Here is a 21226-nt window from a genome sequence, read left to right as displayed (position 1 = left end):
CCCTTCCCACTCTGTCCCTCCACCAAAACACCATTTTGTGCATTGAGGTCCATTCACAGCAGGCCTCTCTATCCAATCTAATGACATTTTCCATGGAAGTCTCCTCACCCTGACAGAACCCAGCCTGGCTGACTGACACTTAATAAAGCTCTGTGTTTGGCTGGCCGATTGAAAGCAGGTGGTGCACCGCAGTCTCTACTCTCTCTGTACGGAGTCAAGTCTTGTGTTTCCCTATCTGTGCTGTCCCGGTCGAGAGACACGCACACATACGCGTGCACATACAGACGAGAGATATACACACACACACACACACACACACACACACACACACACACACACACACACACACACACACACACAGACTGTCCAGTTATGAGTGTGTTGGACTAGACAGTCGCAGCCCTCTCGGGCCCACAGCATTGACCAGTCCAGCAGTCACTCCCTGACACTCAGACCTGACATCCCAGCTTAACAGCAGTCAGCCAGGCGACAACAAACAGCCTATTGTAAGTGCTGAAAAAACATTGGGTAAAGCCAGCTAATACACTCCGGGTCAAGATAAGTATAGTGCTACTGTACATTCTCCTTCCCATTCAGGAGGAATGGACAGAGTGATCTTGGCATCATGACTGTGTGATGGTAGAGTATGAGTTAGCAGTCTTTGTTCTTCTGTTTTTGGCCGTGCAGCATTTCCGGTGAAAGTAAATGTCAGGGCATTCATACTTCTTGGGCTTCGCGAGCAGCACAGAGCTCTTGAGCAGAGCTGTTGTCAAAGAAGTGACTGTGTTTATACTGGACCTCCCACCCCATCCTACCGTCAACCAATCATGTCAATGCGGAGCTATGCAGAGCCCTCCGCGTTGTTACAAAATTTCAGAGGCGCACGGCGATGTGGTACGGAGGTCAATACTGCCTCCACAAGCCTCCAGAGGCTCAGCAATTGCGTCACACCCTCCATTCGGAGCCTCCGACCACATTTTCGGATCAACCATAAATTGGCTTTAACTCCCGCTGGCTCTTGTCAACTCTGGGATTCAACGCTATTGTTCTTAGTCTATTTGAAATATATTATTTTGGGCTGAATCCTATTGGGTTGTCATATGGGCCTGCTAGTTTCTGTTATACAGTTCTTGTGTGTATTGGAGTCATCCTTACCGTAGTAAAACAATAAACGGTTGCGTTTGAAAGTTCAGATTAAGAAAACAGGAGTCAACATTCTGGCGACACATCGGAACAATAATCCATAAATCACTATTCTAACCCATCTCATTGAATCTCATTTGCTTCGCTCGCTTCCTCCCTCGGTGCATTGGAAGGAGGTGAGAGCCCACTCTCCGGTGAAACTCGATCCTGCGGACCGAAACTATCGCTTGCCCAGAAGTCGTCTGTGTGATTCTGGAGCTCGTGAAATGGAACATTTGTCTGTCGTTGGCCCTGTTCCGCTCTCTCTCCTCCAGTTCTCCAGGCCCCAGTGAAGCAGAAAGGCAGTGGTGTGAGAGGCAGGCCAGGGGGGCTGGGGCTGGCCATCGGGCCAGGTGGGTGTCATCATCCAGGCTGAGCAACACAAGGCTGCCCTGGTGGGGTGCTGGCTGGTCCTTCTCTTCTGAGTGGTTCTCCTCTGTTTAGTAGTTTACTGTAGCTTTAAGTGATGGGCCTGGGCCTAGTACAGTGTAGCTTGTTGTGAAGGGCCTGGGCCTAGTACAGTGTAGCTTGTTGTGAGTGTACTGCAAGTCCAAGTTCAGATGCTTTGTCTTGCCATAGAATAGGCTGAATGAATGTGCAGACCAGGCTACATCAATGTGAGAGATGCAGTTAGCTGCATACGTCTTTGGGTGTGGTTATTGGACCTGCAGATCTATAGGTATGGAAGGGGATAGTAGGTTAGGTTAAAGGTTACGTGAAGGGCTAAGGTTAGGTGTAGGGTTAGCAAACCACCGTACAGAACCATTGGCAATCTGCCGGCTAGATCGCTGCCTACATGTTTTGTTCTTGCAGTAGCATGTAGTTCTCTCCATAGGCTGATAGCTCACTAGAGATTTGGTCAACAAACAGACACGACCTCCTCCACCTCACTCAGAGGTAGTTCTATAGAGCAGGGCCAATGCCCATTCAGTGTGTGTGTAATGAGTGGGGGCTTTGAGGATGGGCACTGTGTGTGTGGGAGGGGTCTACCCAGCTGGCTGTGACTGTGAGAATAAGCGTGACTCGGCTGCCCACTCCCTTCTAATTGGATATGGTAGGGGTGTTTTTATTGAAATCACTCACAGGTGCAGGCCCCACTTTAAAGTGGCTCACTACTTCTGAGAGCTTTCAGCTGTCGTGTGTGTGTGTGTACGCACCCACCCATGTGAGTCGGCGTGTGAATAAGTGTGTGTGTATGCACCCACCTACCCACCCACCCGTGTGTGTGTGTGTTATTTCTCAGACAAAGACATTTTATTTTTCAGACTGTACCCATTTGGTTTAATAAGTCCTATCATCTAAGAACAGGTTTGTAGTCCTACCGCCAGTTTGTGAACGGGATGTAGAATGAGCCGAGGTATTTTTACCAGGCCAGGCCTGCACCTGTACCCCCCCCCCCCCCCCCCCCATCCAGGCCTCATCCAGCCAAAGGTATACATAAATGGAGGAAAATGGGACAAGTATGATGAGGGTGAGAGTGTTTCCAGGCCAGAACAACTGTACTCTATAATCTGCTATTTTTTTAAGTGATATGAAGGACTTGAACATCCCTGAGCAAGCAATCTAACGGGAAGACAAACACCTTGTCCTCAGGTGTTGTTAAACAAGGTTATTGAACATGTCTTTCTCTTCCTCCCTCCTTTCTGTCCTAGGACATTCGTAACACGGTGGGCAACGTTCCCATGGAGTGGTACCAGGACTACCCTCACATCGGCTATAACCTGGACGGGAAGAAGATCTTTAAGCCCATCAGGAACAAAGACGAGCTGGATGAGTTCCTGGACAAGATGGAGAACCCAGACTACTGGTGAGATGACAAGGAGCAGATTACCTCTCTCTCTCGAACACCCTTTCTCTAACGCACACTCGCTCTTCTTTCTCTGTGCTTTTTGTTCTGGGAGAAGAGTATCTGTGAACCTGTGTTCACATCTGGCCTCTCTCTCTCCCTCCATCTCCCCCTCCACCAGGCGTACGGTTCATGACAAGACGACGGCCTCAGACATTCGTCTGACAGACGAGCAGGTGGACCTGGTACACCGCCTCCAGAAGGGTCAATTTGGCGACGTCAACTTCAACGAGTACGAGGTAAAGACCTTATGACTGCCCTCTCACTGCCTGTACCAGGGTCCTATTCATTAGGGCCAAACGTAGCAAAACGTTTTGCAACAGAATAGTAAAACAAGTGTTTCTTATTGGACCAATTCTGCTATTCCCTCTCTGTTTCAGTCTATTTTTTTTAATTTTTTTTGTGCCTAGTGAATACGACCCAGTTTTGACTGTGTTGACGGCTGGCAGCTCTGTTTTGTTAAATGACTGAGCAGATAATGGCTAAAGCATAGCAGCCATTAGAGCAAACTAAACCTCAGTTCATTAGTCCATCCACTTATGTTCCCCACATAACCCAAACCTCGTCTGCACTCAACTCGTCACTTAGAACAAGTCAGCCGAAAGCAGACCTGGGTTCAAATACAATCGGAAATCATTTCAGATTCTTTAGCTGTGATTTGATTGAGTTGCGTGTTGCAATAGAACCAATAGAAATGTCCCACAATTGCAAACCCCGCCCAACTAGCACTGCAAGCAGACTGGAGCAAAAGCTCAAAGTATTTTCAAGATTTCATATAGTAGTTGAACCCACGTCTGGAGAGGAGCGAGTTCTCCTGCAGTTAACAGGGTTTGTGGGAGAGGTTTTGAATGAATAGTGTTGAATTGAGAAGTCACTGCTGTAGCGTCTAGAATCTAGATGGTGTCATGGCTATCATGGAATCTCGTTAATGCCGGAGTTATTACAGAAACATATAAACTCATTAGTCAGGGGCAAAAACAAGTGTTTTTAAACTTTTAACACCAGGACTGTAAAATAAGAAAATACCAGGCTAACTCTGTAATGTCATCATCAGCTACCTGTCTTGGACTTTGGTGGTCCAATGATTCCAGTCCACAGTAATTGGGCTGTCTATTAAACTATGGCTTCCCAGACGTTTGTTTCACAAGGGTCTGTCTTCAACCCTAGCAGACTTTGTTTACTTCAGACTTCAGGATGTGTCCCAATTGTATTTAGCTCATTCGGATATATATTTTTTATTATTGTGTGTCTTGTTTTGTATTGCTAGATATTACTGCACTGTTGGCGCTACATAACATAAGTGTTTCGCTGCACCTGCGATAACATCTGCAAACTGTGTACGCGACCAATAAACTATCTCTTTTCCTCTCTCATAAACACTGTGTTTATCTTTTAGCCGTCAGTGGACTTCTTCACTAACGAGGTCATGATCCATCCGGTGACTAACAGGCCCCAGGACAAGCGCAGCTTCATCCCCTCGCTCATAGAGAAGGAGAAGGTAGGTCTCGTTCTTTCTTACACACTCTCTGTCTACCTCTCTCTAACTCTATTTTTCTCTCGTTCTCTCTCTCCCCATTCTAAATTCCTCTCTGTTCCTCTCTGTTCACTCAACAGCTTCATGTTTTATGCTGTTAATATATATTTACAATAAATCTATAGCAGGCGTTACCACCAGTTTGAATCCTAACTGCTCACATGTGTGGCGTTAGAATGTAATGATCCCCGCATAGTTTTTCAAGTGGAAGCGGAGGTGAAATTGTGTTATAATGGGGGTTCTGAAATTGGAGGCTTAGAGACGTTAGAGACCCCCCAAACCCTCAACAATAAAAAGATAGAAACCGTAGCTTTATTAGCCCAGCAATACTTTCTATTAATGTTGGTTTGGTTTTATTCCACTCATTAATCAAGTTAGTCTTTTATATTTTACGAAGCAGAGCATATTCTCCCCCATTTTAATACTGTTTGATAGAATTTTTGTATGTTCGTTTTAGACATGTTTACACACACACACACACACACACACACACACACACACAAAGTTTCACCACTACTGTTGGCCTGTCTCTCTCTCTCCCAGGTTTCGAAGATGGTCCATGCCATAAAGATGGGTTGGATCAAGCCCCGTAAGCCCAAAGAGACCACCCCTCAGTACTACGACCTGTGGGCCAAGGAGGACCTCAACGCCATCCTGGGGCGCCACAAGATGCACGTCCCCGCCCCCAAGATGAGGCTGCCCGGACACGAGGAGTCCTACAACCCTCCGCCTGAGTACCTTCTCACAGAGGAAGAGGTAAATGCTTAATTCATCCCAAAGTTCTTCATGTGAGTAACATGATGTTCATAGTCTTTGTAATAGTATAAGTCGTGATCAATAAACATCACAATACGGTGCAGAGCGTTCGATTTGACAAATATCTGCCATTTTCAAGGGATTGGTAAGTAGATGTTAGAACTATTTGATTTAAATATCATCACTTCTTGAAAATCAGTCAGAACTACACATTTCAGATTATTCCACATTTAGCTCTGTCAGAGTTATACAGCAAGTAACTGCATGCTTTTCATGATCAGTAAACATCAATTGATCATGTATTTTCAGATACGTGAGGGTAGCCTATCCATTTGGAATTAGCTTGCTAGTAACATGTAGCTAGATGGTGTCATTTAGCTTGCTTCATTAGAGATTAGGCTTTTTGAAAGTGCTTGACATCGGCAAGTCCTCGTCCTGGTGAAGTTGTCAGTCAGACATTAGGTGTACTTATCACTATGTTTAGCCAACTGTACAAAGTTTCTACCGGTAGCTTGTAAAGTAAACATTATCAGCAAATGTACCCTTCTGCTGCTTGACAGGCAGAGCCCACAAAGCATGGCAAATGAACCTAAACCACTCAGGTATAGTTCACTTTTATTAGATATCACTCATATCCAATATTGAGATGTATCGTGAGGCTACCCTGACGTATCTGAAATGACATGATCAATTGATTTTAACTGATCATGAAAAGCATGCAGTTACTTGCTGTATAACTGATATACACTACCTTTCAAACGTTTGGGGTCACTTAGAAATGTCCTTTAAAATAATTAGTGTCTAGTTTGAGAAACAGACGCCTCACAAGTCCTCAACTGGCAACTTCATTCAATAGTACCCTCAAAACACCAGTCTCAACATCAACAGTTAAGAGGCGACTCCGGGATGCTGGCCTTCTAGGCAGAGTTGCAAAGAAAAAGCCATATCTCAGACTGGCCAATAAAAAGAAAAGATTAAGATGGGCAAAAGAACAGACACTGGACAGAGGAAGTCTGCCTAGAAGGCCAGCATCCCAGAGTCGCCTCTTCACTGTTGATGTTGAGACTGGTGTTTTGCGGGCACTGTTTAATGAAGTTGCCAGTTGAGGACTTGTGAAGCATCTGTTTCTCAAATTAGACATTCTAATGTACTTGTCCTCTTGCTCAGTTGTGCACCGGGGCCTCCTGCTCCTCTTTCTATTCTGGTTAGAGCCAGTTTGCGCTGTTCTGTGAAGGGAGTAGTACACAGCGTTGTACGAGATCTTCAGTTTCTTTGGCAATTTCTCACATGGAACAGCCTTCATTTCTCAGAACAAGCATAGACTGACGAGTTTCAGAAGAAAGTTCTTTGTTTCTGGCCATTTTGAGCCTGTCATCGAACACACAGATGCTGATGCTCCAGATACTAAACTAGTCTAAAGAAGGCCTGTTTTATTGCTTCTTTAATCAGGACAACAGTTTTCAGCTGTACTAACATAATTGCAAAAGGGTTTTCTAATGATCAATTACACTTTTAAAATGGTTAACTTGGATTAGCCATCCAGGACCTCTACACCAGAGGAAGGCCCTAAAAATTGTCAAAGACCCCAGCCACCCCAGTCATAGACTGTTCCCTCTACTACCGCATGGCAAGCGGTACCAGAGTGCCAAGTCTAGGACAAAAAGGCTTCTCAACAGTTTTTACCCCCAAGCCATAAGACTCCTGAACATGTAATCAAATGGCTACCTGGACTATTTATATTGTGTGCCCCCCCAACCCCTCTTTTACGCTGCTGCTACTCTCTGTTTATCATATATGCATAGTCACTTTAACTATACATTCATGTACATACTACCTCAATTGGCCCGACCAACCAGTGCTCCCACACATTGGCTAACCGGGCTATCTGCACTGTGTCCCACCACCCATCACCCGCCAACCCCTCTTTTACGCTACTGCTACTCTCTGTTTATCATATATGCATAGTCACTTTAACCATATCTACATGTACATACTACCTCAATCAGCCTGACTAACCGGTGTCTGTATGTAGCCTCGCTACTTTTATAGCCTCGCTACTGTATATAGCCTCGCTACTGTATATAGCCTGTCTTTTTACTGTTTTATTTCTTTACTTACCTATTGTTCACTAACACCTTTTTTTGCACTATTGGTTAGAGCCTGTAAGTAAGCATTTCACTGTAAGGTCTACAACTGTTGTATTCGGCGCACTTGACAAATAAACTTTGATTTGAAACGTGCCATTGAAACACAGGAGTGATGGTTGCTGATAATGGGCCTCTGTACGCCTATGTAGATATTCCATAAAAAAATCTGCAGTTTCCAGCTACAATAGTCATTTACAACATTAACAAAGTCTACACTGTATTTCTGATCAATTTGATGTTATTTTAATGGACAGAATTAGCTTTTCTTTCAAAAACAAAGACATTTCTGAGTGACCCCAAACGTGACCCCAAACAGTAGTGTACATCATACAGTTGCCTGCATACATAAGTCCCACTCTTGAAATACCTTAACTTTGTCTATAGTAAATTGGCTTGGACCAAATACTGTAGGTATAGTACCTCAACTCTGTAGCATAGATCAACTTTAACATTTTGTTAATCCCTCATTAGCTACAGTAGGAAGACCAATCATTCATAACTAATCAGCCAGTCATTTGTATACAGACCAGTCGTTAGTATACAGACCAATCATTAACCAGTATACAGACCAGTCATCAGTATACAGTTAGACTAACCATTTGGTTCTTCCTCCTCCTGTCAGAGACTGGTGTGGGAGCAGCAGGATGCAGAAGACAGGAAGCTCCCGTTCCTCCCCCAGAAACACTCCTGTCTGAGGGCCGTGCCCGCCTTCTCCCGTTTCATCCACGAGCGCTTCGAACGCTGCCTTGACCTTTACCTGTGCCCCCGCCAGCGCAAGATGAGGGTGAGACTACAGACCCCGCCTAAATGTCTAGCTAAATAGTTCATAGTTAACCAGTTGCCGGAATCATTTTTATAATAGAGGGACTTTGTTGGTGTGCATTCTGAAATATTTGTTTTGAAGATACTCATAAGTGAAGCTATGTGGCTCATTTAGAAGGACCCCTATATTGTCAGATCAATTAGGTGATTCTCCACTCGTGACTCAACTCTATTCATCTCAATTGGTCTCCACAGGTGAATGTGAATCCAGAAGATCTGATCCCCAAGCTGCCCAAACCCAAGGACCTGCAGCCCTTCCCCACCACTATGTCTCTGGTAGGTCAACCACTGAATCTGAATTTCTGTGTGTGATTATTGGATTGGAAATGTACCTCATGGGCTGATGGGCCTGAAAATGTATGTTAAGTGGGCACCAATCATGACCTTAATGATGTGTCCTCTCAACAGGTGTACCGTGGCCACACCAGTCTGGTGCGCTGCGTCAGTGCATCTCCCACCGGCCAGTGGCTGGTCTCAGGTATGTAACAACTCACTATTCATCAATGTGGTGTAGTAACGTCTCTGACTCTGTTTGGCTGGCTCTTCAGTTCGCAATTTTCTCAGCCAGGAGCGAACTGTCTCCCTGGCACTCCTTTTCTTCATTTTGCCTGTTTGAGTCCGTAGCGAACTGTCTTGCTCTTTCTGAGTCAGTAGCTAACTGACTGCTTACATCATCCCCCAAAACTTGAGCCATGATGTCATTGTTCTCCAGGCAGTGCTGAGATGTGTAGCGTAAGATAGGTGACCCATACTGGGGCTGTCTGGCGCATCAGAGAGGGGGAGAGAGGCTGGAAAGAATCCATGGTTTACAGACCAGGAGATGAGCACAGATGCATTTAGGCTCTGCAGCTAGGCGGCCATACTTACTGGAACACGTCTAGGATGATAAATCAATCACAGATCTCCTAGTGTGTCTCCTTTCCCTTCATCCATCCAAGACGCAAATTGTCTTTGTGTCTTTTATAGGTTCTGGCTGCCTGTCTTTTCTCCACAGCCACAGTCAGGCAGAGAACTATAGGCTACGACTTTACTTAGGTTGTTAATGTTGGTGCTATGTAGAAAATCATCCCTAGTGGTTTGGATTTCTGTGACGAAGGGTAGCAGGCAAAACAGAAGCAGTGTAATTATGCACATCGCATTGACTAAAGATTCTTAGCAGGAAAATGATGTGTACCATTGAAAGCGGTAACTTGATATACATAGAAGTGAATTGAATAAGATGGAGGTGAGGTTAAGGAAGGAGCGTCTGTGGATTGCTCACTCAGTGTTGTATAGTTTCCATCAGTTTAATATGGTCTGGGCCTGGGGCACGCTGTCAGATATGAAGTAAAGGCCTTGCTCATATAAAACTAAGGTGGCTGTGTCTTTCCACAGGCATGCGGTATTACTGTATGTCTGGGAAAGTCTTTATTTCACACAGGCCTATCGTAGTCTGAATAGGTTGGATTATTGCTAGTATTTTAGACACTGTACAGTATGAAAAGAGCACAGCAGATTTGTCATTTGTGCGGAAAGAAATGAATAATGTAAAATGGTCACGTAAATTTTTATAACTTTTAATAACAATGTAACTTTTTTAAGTAGTGTTTGTTCCCTGGCCTTACTCTACGACGACAGGCATGGGAATCCTGTTCCCCAAGCCATGGAGATACTGTCCTGTTATTCATACTGTATGATATGTAGTTTCGTTTAAACACTGAAAGGCGGGTCAATAGCCTACAGATAGAACTCTAAAATGATGGCAGTTACACCTGATTTGATTCATTTTCCATTCACAGCTGTAACAGGCCCTTGGGGAGGAAGGGAGGTGACGTGGGCTAGTCAGAGAAAGATAGTGAGTGAGCGAGGCTGCGAGGCAGCAATTTAGTGTCAATATCTGTTAAGTCGTCCATAACAAAGGATTTCATAAAGGCCCATATGCAAAACCACTACAGTCAGTGCCACTCTTTTGTCTTGCTGTAAAATATATTAAACCAGTCGTAAAGCCCTCTTTCCCACAGTAAAAATGGCAGTTGACAACCTCCTAGGAATTGCAGCTGCCGCTCCCTACCACCCTCACCCCCCCACCACTTTGCTTTCCTGTTGTGTTAGGGTTCACAGATAATTCATTCCATATCAGTGTGTGGTGACTTTTAATAATGACTTTGACCCGCCGTGTCTGTAGATGGAGGACTGTCTGTCTGGGCACGTCCAAACCTGTAAAACATGATGAGGACCGACCCGACTCAGAGCATTCTCTCAGCACTGGAATTAGTTTTATAGCCTTGATAATGCTGCTTATTTTTCATTTTGTAGCATAGCGACAGTTAGAGACTACATCCCAAATGGCACCCATAGGGCTCTGGTCAAAAGTAGTGCACTACGTAGGGAATAGGGTGCCATTTGGGACACAGGTAGTACATTGTACTGAGCATCCTGGGTTGCACTGGGACTTGACTCTGTACGGTATATTCACACTCCCAGTAGTAAACAAACTGGGGTTCTGGTGTTCCCGGCTCCACATTCCCAGTGGCAGCTCCTCCAACTCTAGCCTCCCTGACAGGCAGCGTTCCCTCTGAAATCTGACTAGGGCTGAACCCTCAACCTTCAACCCTTCCCTGGTGGGGAGGACTGGGAAGGTTGGAATTCCTCCCTCCACACACCGGCCAGGATTGGAATGTCACCAGTTTTTTCTGGAAGTACAGAACAGGGATGTTTCTTAGAGATGTAGCCCACTGGGTCAGACCTGGGACATCACAAACACGCTAAGCTTAGGTGAACTCCACTAACTTCTCTCTCTCTCTCTCTCGTTCTCTCTCTCTCGCTCTCGTTCTCTCTCTCGTTCTTTCTTTCTTTGTCTCGCTCGCTCCACAACAGGAAACACAGCCCTGTAAACCAGAGAGCAACAACACTACCAAGAGGCTACCTACCATTAACTGAGGGACATGTTTTTGTGACAGCTGGTTGTCTGTGTCATTCGGTGCTTCCACAGATGGTCACCATTGTGTTGGGTTCCACTTCTACTACTGCCATTACAGGGTTAATACTTAGGCCATAACCTGCAATCATCAGTTGGATATTGAATTGCCGGTCGGTTTTTGTTTGACGCTAGAAAGAGGAGAGGAGTGTAATGTTGTTACTACCTGGGCTTTCAAACCAAGGTGTTTTAGAAAGAGGAGTGTAACTACCTGGGCTTTCAAACCAAGGTGTTTTAGAAAGAGGAGTGTTACTACCTGGGCTTTCAAACCAAGGTGTTTTAGAAAGAGGAGTGTAACTACCTGGGCTTTCAAACCAAGGTGTTTTAGAAAGAGGAGTGTAACTACCTGGGCTTTCAAACCAAGGTGTTTTAGAAAGAGGAGTGTAACTACCTGGGCTTTCAAACCAAGGTGTTTTAGAAAGAGGAGTGTAACTACCTGGGCTTTCAAACCAAGGTGTTTTAGAAAGAGGAGTGTTACTACCTGGGCTTTCAAACCAAGGTGTTTTAGAAAGAGGAGTGTAACTACCTGGGCTTTCAAACCAAGGTGTTTTAGAAAGAGGAGTGTTACTACCTGGGCTTTCAAACCAAGGTGTTTTAGAAAGAGGAGTGTAACTACCTGGGCTTTCAAACCAAGGTGTTTTAGAAAGAGGAGTGTAACTACCTGGGCTTTCAAACCAAGGTGTTTTAGAAAGAGGAGTGTAACTACCTGGGCTTTCAAACCAAGGTGTTTTAGAAAGAGGAGTGTTACTACCTGGGCTTTCAAACCAAGGTGTTTTAGAAAGAGGAGTGTAACTACCTGGGCTTTCAAACCAAGGTGTTTTAGAAAGAGGAGTGTAACTACCTGGGCTTTCAAACCAAGGTGTTTTAGAAAGTCCCCAGTCCATCAAAGTACCTCCCCCTGGAGCCTCAGTTGATCGTGCTGACCAATAGCGCTCCTCCCATCTGTTGACTTCCATTGTGGTTTGCCCTCGACCACTGAGCCTTGAACTGTGCTCTGAGGTTACAAACCACGCGCCCGTTTTAGTTTTATTCTCTACATTTGCTAAATGCTCTCATCCTGTCCAGTGACACAGCCTTGTATTTATGTCAGATTGACATAAATTGCATTTATGGAGCGTTCAGGTATAGAAGTTAAAATAAAACAATTTTACTACTACCTCTCACTCTTACGGCGGAGCGGTTGAGCGTCCGGGGTGGTGTTATTGAAGGTGGTTGGTTTGCGCGGAGTCTGAGTTCCCAGATGTCCGTATTCTGTGCCAGCAGTAAGGAGCGGTTGGCTCCTGTGGTTCTGATTAGGACCTGAATCTTTCTCAAACCAACCTTTACAGGAAAGGGAAGACCAACGGACGCTGAAGTTCTTTCATGCCAAAGTATTGTCCAAAAGAAATGTTGAGGAATCTCACTGCGCCATGGCTCCTAATAGAGCTGTGATGGCAAACCAAACTGCAAAATCAGACCAATACAGGAAGTTACTAGAAATATAAGCTCTCCATGTCTGTAATATATAGATGGAGCCAGTGGAGGTGTAGTGGCAGAGAAAAAGCCTGTCAAATGCAAATGATCTTTTGGCAGTGCTAGTCTGTGATACTGCATGCGCTCCCAGAAGGCATTAGTGAGTTAGTGTGTGCAGAGAGGCCCGTGATGTGTCATTGGCTGTGTCCCACGAGGCCCTATGGACTCTGGTCCAAAGTAGTTCACTATATAGGGAATAGGGTGCCATTTGGGGATGCACACATTGTGTGAGCGGCAGTTGGAGAGGCAGAGATGGCGTCTGTTTTCACTCAGCTGATGAGCAGTGGGCTGGCCAGGAAATCTGTCCCGACCCGCCATGTCTGGCTACTTATGACGTGTATTATACACACTCACACAGATAACTTTTAATGTATGTGAACCACACACAAGGTATTGATAATGTAGTGAAGAGGTCTATATTCTATTTTTGAGATATAAAGATATGCTACATTACCTTTAGGTTTTATCTGCACTTTCCCACTGTTACTGTATATCACATTATTATTCATAAACACAGCCTCCCCATCAACTAACCCCTAAACCCCTGTCTAGTAGTGACAAGAACCAGGCCTGCTCCCCTCCTCCGCTCCCCTCTCCGCTCCCCTCCTCCGCTCCCCTCCTCCGCTCCCTCCTCCGCTCCCCTCCTCCGCTCCCCTCCTCCGCTCCCCTCCTCCGCTCCCTCCTCCGCTCCCTCCTCCGCTCCCTCCTCCGCTCCCTCCTCCGCTCCCTCCTCCGCTCCCCTCCTCCGCTCCCCTCCTCCGCTCCCTCCTCCGCTCCCTCCTCCGCTCCCTCCTCCGCTCCCTCCTCCGCTCCCCTCCTCCGCTCCCTCCTCCGCTCCCCTCCTCCGCTCCCTCCTCCGCTCCCCTCCTCCGCTCCCCTCCTCCGCTCCCTCCTCCGCTCCCCTCCTCCGCTCCCCTCCTCCGCTCCCTCCTCCGCTCCCTCCTCCGCTCCCCTCCTCCGCTCCCTCCTCCGCTCCCTCCTCCGCTCCCCTCCTCCGCTCCCCTCCTCCGCTCCCTCCTCCGCTCCGTTCTAATCCTCCTCCTCTACTCTGCTCTACTCTACTCTCCTCCTCTACTCTACTCTCCTCCTCTACTCTACTCTCCTCCTCCTCCTCTACTACTCTCCTCCTCCTCTCCTCTACTCTCCTCCTCTACTCTCCTCCTCTAATCTCCTCCTACTCTACTCTCCTCCTCTAATCTCCTCTACTCTACTCTACTCTCCTCCTCCTCTACTCTCCTCCTCCTCTACTCTACTCTCCTCCTCCTCTACTACTCTCCTCCTCCTCTACTACTCTCCTCCTCCTCTACTCTCCTCCTCTACTCTACTCTACTCTCCTCCTCCTCTACTCTACTCTCCTCCTCCTCTACTACTCTCCTCCTCCTCTACTACTCTCCTCCTCCTCTACTACTCTCCTCCTCCTCTACTACTCTCCTCCTCCTCTACTCTACTCCTCCTCTACTCTACTCTCCTCCTACTCTACTCTCCTCCTCCTCTACTACTCTCCTCTATTCTACTCTCCTCCTCCTCTTCTACTCTCCTCCTCCTCTACTCTACTCTCCTCCTCCTCTACTACTCTCCTCCTCCTCTACTACTCTCTTCCTCCTCTAATCTACTCTCCTCCTCCTCTACTACTCTCCTCCTCCTCTAATCTACTCTCCTCCTCCTCTACTACTCTCCTCCTCCTCTACTACTCTCCTCCTCCTCTACTACTCTCCTCCTCCTCTACTACTCTCTTCCTCCTCTACTACTCTCCTCCTACTCTCCTACTCTACTCTACTCTCCTACTCTACTCTACTCTACTCTCCTCCTCCTCTACTACTCTCTTCCTCCTCTACTCTCCCCCTCCTCTACTCTACTCTCCCCTCCTCTACTCTACTCCCCCCTCCTCTATCTACTCTCCCCCTCCTCTACTCTACTCTCCCCCTCCTCTACTCTACTCTCCCCCTCCTCTACTCTACTCTCCCCCTCCTCTACTCTACTCTCCCCTCCTCTACTCTACTCTCCCCCTCCTCACTCTACCTCCTCCTACTCTACTCTCCCCTCCTCTAATCTACTCTCCCCCTCCTCTACTCTACTCTCCTCCTCCTCTACTCTACTCTCCTCCTCCTCTACTACTCTCCTCCTCTACTCTACTCTCTTCCTCCTCTACTACTCTCTTCCTCCTCTACTACTCTCTTCCTCCTCTACTACTCTCCTCCTCCTCTACTACTCTCCTCCTCCTCTACTACTCTCTTCCTCCTCTACTCTACTCTCCTCCTCTCCTCCTACTCTCCTACTCTACTCTACTCTCCTACTCTACTCTACTCTCCGCCTCCTCTACTACTCTCTTCCTCCTCTACTACTCTCCTCCTCCTCTACTACTCTCCTCCTCCTCTACTACTCTCCTCCTCCTCTACTACTCTCCTCCTCCTCTACTACTCTCCTCCTCCTCTACTACTCTCCTCCTCCTCTACTACTCTCTTCCTCCTCTACTCTACTCTCCTCCTCCTCTACTCTACTCTCCCTCCTCTACTCTACTCCCCTACTCTACTCTCCTCCTCCTCTACTACTCTCCTCCTCCTCTACTACTCTCCTCCTCCTCTACTACTCTCCTCCTCCTCTACTCTACTCTCCTCCTCCTCTACTCTACTCTCCCCTCCTCTACTCTACTCTCCCCTCCTCTACTCTACTCTCCTCCTCCTCTACTACTCTCCTCCTCCTCTACTACTCTCCTCCTCCTCTACTACTCTCCTCCTCCTCTACTACTCTCTTCCTCCTCTACTACTCTCCTCCTCCTCTACTACTCTCCTCCTCCTCTACTACTCTCCTCCTCCTCTACTACTCTCCTCCTCCTCTACTACTCTCCTCCTCCTCTACTACTCTCTTCCTCCTCTACTACTCTCCTCCTCTACTCTACTCTCTTCCTCCTCTACTACTCTCCTCCACCTCTACTACTCTCCTCCTCACTCTACTCTACTCTCCTCCTCCTCTACTCTACTCTCCTCCTCCTCTACTACTCTCCTCTACTCTACTCTCCTCCTCCTCTACTACTCTCCTCCTCCTCTACTCTACTCTCCTCCTACTCTACTCTCCTCCTCCTCTACTACTCTCCTCTATCTACTCTCCTCCTCCTCTTCTACTCTCCTCCTCCTCTACTACTCTCTTCCTCCTCTACTACTCTCTTCCTCCTCTACTACTCTCTTCCTCCTCTACTACTCTCTTCCTCCTCTACTACTCTCTTCCTCCTCTACTACTCTCCTCCTCCTCTACTACTCTCCTCCTCCTCTACTACTCTCCTCCTCCTCTACTACTCTCCTCCTCCTCTCCTACTCTCCTCCTCCTCTACTACCTCTCCTCCTCTACTCTCCTCCTCCTCTACTACTCTCTTCCTCCTCTACTACTCTCCTCCTCCTCTTCTACTCTCCTCCTCCTCTACTACTCTCCTCCTCCTCTTCTACTCTCCTCCTCCTCTACTACTCTCTTCCTCCTCTACTACTCTCTTCCTCCTCTACTACTCTCTTCCTCCTCTACTACTCTCCTCCTCCTCTACTACTCTCCTCTCCTCTACTCTACTCTCCTCCTACTCTACTCTCCTCCTCCTCTACTACTCTCCTCTATTCTACTCTCCTCCTCCTCTTCTACTCTCCTCCTCCTCTACTACTCTCTTCCTCCTCTACTACTCTCTTCCTCCTCTACTACTCTCTTCCTCCTCTACTACTCTCCTCCTCCTCTACTCTACTCTCCTCCTACTCTACTCTCCTCCTCCTCTACTACTCTCCTCTATTCTACTCTCCTCCTCCTCTTCTACTCTCCTCCTCCTCTACTACTCTCTTCCTCCTCTACTACTCTCTTCCTCCTCTACTACTCTCTTCCTCCTCTACTCCTCTCCTCCTCCTCTACTACTCTCCTCCTCCTCTAATCTACTCTCCTCCTCCTCTACTACTCTCCTCCTCCTCTACTACTCTCCTCCTCCTCTACTACTCTCTTCCTCCTCTACTACTCTCCTCCTCCTCTACTCCTCTCCTCCTACTCTCCTACTCTACTCTACTCTACTCTCCTCCTCCTCTACTACTCTCTTCCTCCTCTACTACTCTCTTCCTCCTCTACTACTCTCCTCCTCCTCTACTACTCTCCCCCTCCTCTACTCTACTCTCCCCCTCCTCTACTCTACTCTCCCCCTCCTCTACTCTACTCTCCTCCTCCTCTACTACTCTCCTCCTCCTCTACTCTACTCTCCTCCTCCTCTACTCTACTCTCCCCCTCCTCTACTCTACTCTCCCCCTCCTCTACTCTACTCTCCCCCTCCTCTACTCTACTCTCCTCCTCCTCTACTACTCTCCTCCTCCTCTACTCTACTCTCCTCCTCCTCTACTCTACTCTCCTCCTCCTCTACTACTCTCCTCCTCTACTCTACTCTCTTCCTCCTCTACTACTCTCCTCCTCCTCTACTACTCTCTTCCTCCTCTACTACTCTCCTCCTCCTCTACTACTCTCCTCCTCCTCTACTACTCTCCTCCTCCTCTACTACTCTCCTCCTCCTCTTCTACTCTCCTCCTCCTCTACTACTCTCCTCCTCTACTCTACTCTCTTCCTCCTCTACTCTACTCTCTTCCTCCTCTACTACTCTCTTCCTCCTCTACTACTCTCCTCCTCCTCTACTACTCTCCTCCTCCTCTACTACTCTCCTCCTCCTCTACTACTCTCTTCCTCCTCTACTACTCTCCTCCTCCTCTACTACTCTCTTCCTCCTCTACTACTCTCTTCCTCCTCTACTACTCTCCTCCTCCTCTACTACTCTCCTCCTCCTCTACTACTCTCTTCCTCCTCTACTACTCTCCTCCTCCTCTACTACTCTCCTCCTCCTCCTCTACTCTACTCTCCTCCTCCTCTACTACTCTCCTACTCTACTACTCTCCTCCTCCACTACTACTCTCCTCCTACTCTACTCTCCTCCTCCTACTACTCTACTCTACTCTACTCTACTCTACTCTACTCTACTCTCCTCCTCCTACTCTACTCTCCTCTACTCTACTCTCCTCCTCTACTACTCTCTACTCTACTCTACTCTACTCTCCTCCCCCTCTTCTACTCTCCTCCCCCTCCTCTTCTACTCTCCTCCCCCTCCTCTTCTACTCTCCTCCCCCTCCTCTTCTACTCTCCTCTTCCTCCTCTTCTACTCTCCTCTTCCTCCTCTTCTACTCTCCTCTTCCTCCTCTTCTACTCTCCTCTTCCTCCTCTTCTACTCTCCTCTTCCTCCTCTTCTACTCTCCTCTTCCTCCTCTTCTACTCTCCTCTTCCTCCTCCTCTACTCTCCTCTTCCTCCTCTTCTACTCTCCTCTTCCTCCTCTTCTACTCTCCTCTTCCTCCTCTTCTACTCTCCTCTTCCTCCTCTTCTACTCTCCTCTTCCTCCTCCTCTACTCTCCTTCTCCTCTACTCTTCCTCCTATTCTACTCTCCTCTTCCTCCTCCTCTACTCTCCTTCTCCTCTACTCTCCTCTTCTCTTCTACTCTCCTCTCCTCTCTTCTACTCTCCTCTTCTCTTCTACTCTCCTCCTCTGTTCTACTCCCCTCTCATATAGGTTAGTCTGCCTGCTAGCTCAGAGCATTCCCAGTTTATTTATGAGCCACTTTAAGACTTTCACGCTGTGGTAATTCAACGACGTGCGGTGTCCAGAGACCACACCCGCTGGGGCTGAGCTGACCAGCTTACTGACTGGCGTAAGTGTGACTGTGATGCATGTACGAGCACACGCACAGTCACACACACTTACGCTTGCGCACGCTCGCATACACATTCTCTCACACAATCACACACACACATTGCTGTTAAGGGCCCCATGTTAACCCTGTAGTCTGACCTTTGACCCTCTCTCTCCCTCCAGGCTCAGACGATTTCACGGTGCGCTTCTGGGAGGTGAACACGGGGCGCTGCATGAAGACGCTGGAGGTGGGCGGAGCTGTGAAGAGCGTGGCGTGGAACCCAAACCCGGCCGTCTGCCTGGTGGCTGTGTGCTTGTAAGTCTCCTCCTCCAACAGTCTCTTTCCTCCTAATGGGTGCTCTCTTAAATCCCCCCCTGTTCAGAGGTATCTTCATCACTGAACATACTGTATGTGTTGACGGACAGAATGGGGTTAACCAATAACCACTGTAACCAGTTTAGAATTAAGCAAAAAGACACGAGGGGTTGTGGTATATGGCCAATATACCACGTCTTAAGGCTGTTCTCAGGCACGACGCAAAGCCACACTATAAACTCTCAAATTCAATCTGCTTCATTGGCATGAACAACATTGTGTCAATATTGCCAAGGCAACAATGTATGCAATATACATTGTAATGCAATGATAAACAATAACAAATAATAATATAAAATGTTAGTAAATAACAATACAAAATTAAATACATAAATAACTACAATATAGTAGAAATGTAATAAATATAAACAGCTAAACATGGAAAATGAAACTATAATGAAATAACGGTCATCTTCACCATTACATCAGTACTACAACTACCATCATCATTACTACTACTACCATCATCATCATTACTACTACCACCACCATTACATCAGTACTACAACTACCATCATCATTACTACTACTACTACTACCATCACCATTACATCAGTATTACAACTACCATCATCATTACTACTACTACTACTACCATCACCATTACATCAGTATTACAACTACCATCATCATTACTACTACTACTACTACCATCACCATTACATCAGTACTACAACTACCATCATCATTACTACTACTACTACAATTACATCAGTACTACAACTACCATCATCATTACTACTACTACTACTACCATCACCATTACATCAGTATTACAACTACCATCATCATTACTACTACTACTACTACCATCACCATTACATCAGTACTACAACTACCATCATCATTACTACTACTACTACAATTACATCAGTACTACAACTACCATCATCATTACTACTACTACTACTACCATCACCATTACATCAGTACTACAACTACCATCATCATTACTACTACTACTACAATTACATCAGTACTACAACTACCATCATCATTACTACCACTACTACTACCACCACCACCATTACATCAGTACTACAACTACCATCATCATTACTACTACTACTACAATTACATCAGTACTACAACTACCATCATCATTACTACCACTACTACTACCATCACCATTACATCAGTACTACAACTACCATCATCATTACTACTACTACTACCACTACCATTACATCAGTACTACAACTACCATCATCATTACTACTACTACCATTACATCAGTACTACAACTACAACTACCATCATCATCATCATCATTACTACTACTACTACCACTACCATTACATCAGTACTACAACTACCATCATCATTACTACTACTACTACCACTACCATTACATCAGTACTACAACTACCATCATCATTACTACTACTACCATCATCATCATTACTACTACTACTACTTACTACTACTACTACCACCACCACCACCATTACATCGGTACTACAACTACCATCATCATTACTACTCACTACCACACACTACCATCATCATTACTACTACTACTACCACCACCATTACATCAGTACTACAACTACCATCATCATTACTACTACTACCATCATCATCATTACTACTACCACCACCATTACATCAGTACTACAACTACCATCATCATTACTACTACTACCACCATCATCATCATTACTACTACTACTACTACCACCACATTACATCAGTACTACAACTATGTTGTCTAGACCACAAGCCTTCTTTGATTTAATAGATTAGAGCTTTTCATGTAGTTATTGTTGGGTTATTGGGTCTAATGGATTTAGTTATTGTTGGGTTATTGGGTCTAATGGATGTAGTTATTGTTGGGTTATTGGGTCTAATGGATGTAGTTATTGTTGGGTTATTGGGTCTAATGGATGTAGTTATTGTTGGGTTATTGGGTCTAATGGATGTAGTTATTGTTGGGTTATTGGGTCTAATGGATGTAGTTATTGTTGGGTTATTGGGTCTAATGGATTTAGTTATTGTTGGGTTATTGGGTCTAATGGATGTAGTTATTGTTGGGTTATTGGGTCTAATGGATTTAGTTATTGTTGGGTTATTGGGTCTAATGGATTTAGTTATTGTTGGGTTATTGGGTCTAATGGATGTAGTTATTGTTGGGTTATTGGGTCTAATGGATGTAGTTATTGTTGGGTTATTGGGTCTAATGGATGTAGTTATTGTTGGGTTATTGGGTCTAATGGATTTAGTTATTGTTGGGTTATTGGGTCTAATGGATGTAGTTATTGTTGGGTTATTGGTCTAATGGATGTAGTTATTGTTGGGTTATTGGGTCTAATGGATGTAGTTATTGTTGGATTATTGGGTCTAATGGATGTAGTTATTGTTGGGTTATTGGGTCTAATGGATGTAGTTATTGTTGGGTTATTGGGTCTAATGGATGT

General features: G+C 46.1%; 1 protein-coding gene across 2 annotated transcripts in view; it reads left to right on the top strand.

Annotated features, from left to right (window-relative positions):
- Window positions 1–21226, top strand: part of bop1 (BOP1 ribosomal biogenesis factor) — a 121244-nt gene that overhangs the window by 86896 nt on the left and 13122 nt on the right. For both annotated transcript variants that reach the window (XM_082961254.1, XM_014142741.3), the window contains exons 4-11: window positions 2835–2989; window positions 3150–3267; window positions 4425–4526; window positions 5106–5318; window positions 8088–8249; window positions 8483–8563; window positions 8696–8765; window positions 18617–18749. In XM_082961254.1, coding sequence (XP_082817380.1) covers window positions 2835–2989; window positions 3150–3267; window positions 4425–4526; window positions 5106–5318; window positions 8088–8249; window positions 8483–8563; window positions 8696–8765; window positions 18617–18749 — 1034 coding nt within the window. The remainder of the gene's footprint in view (window positions 1–2834; window positions 2990–3149; window positions 3268–4424; window positions 4527–5105; window positions 5319–8087; window positions 8250–8482; window positions 8564–8695; window positions 8766–18616; window positions 18750–21226) is intronic.

The sequence above is a fragment of the Salmo salar genome, chromosome 14 (genome assembly GCF_965601325.2).
Source record: "Salmo salar chromosome 14, fSalSal1, whole genome shotgun sequence".
Taxonomy (NCBI): domain Eukaryota; kingdom Metazoa; phylum Chordata; class Actinopteri; order Salmoniformes; family Salmonidae; genus Salmo; species Salmo salar.
Note: the sequence above shows the minus strand (reverse complement) of the source record. Positions and strands in the feature narration are given on the sequence as shown.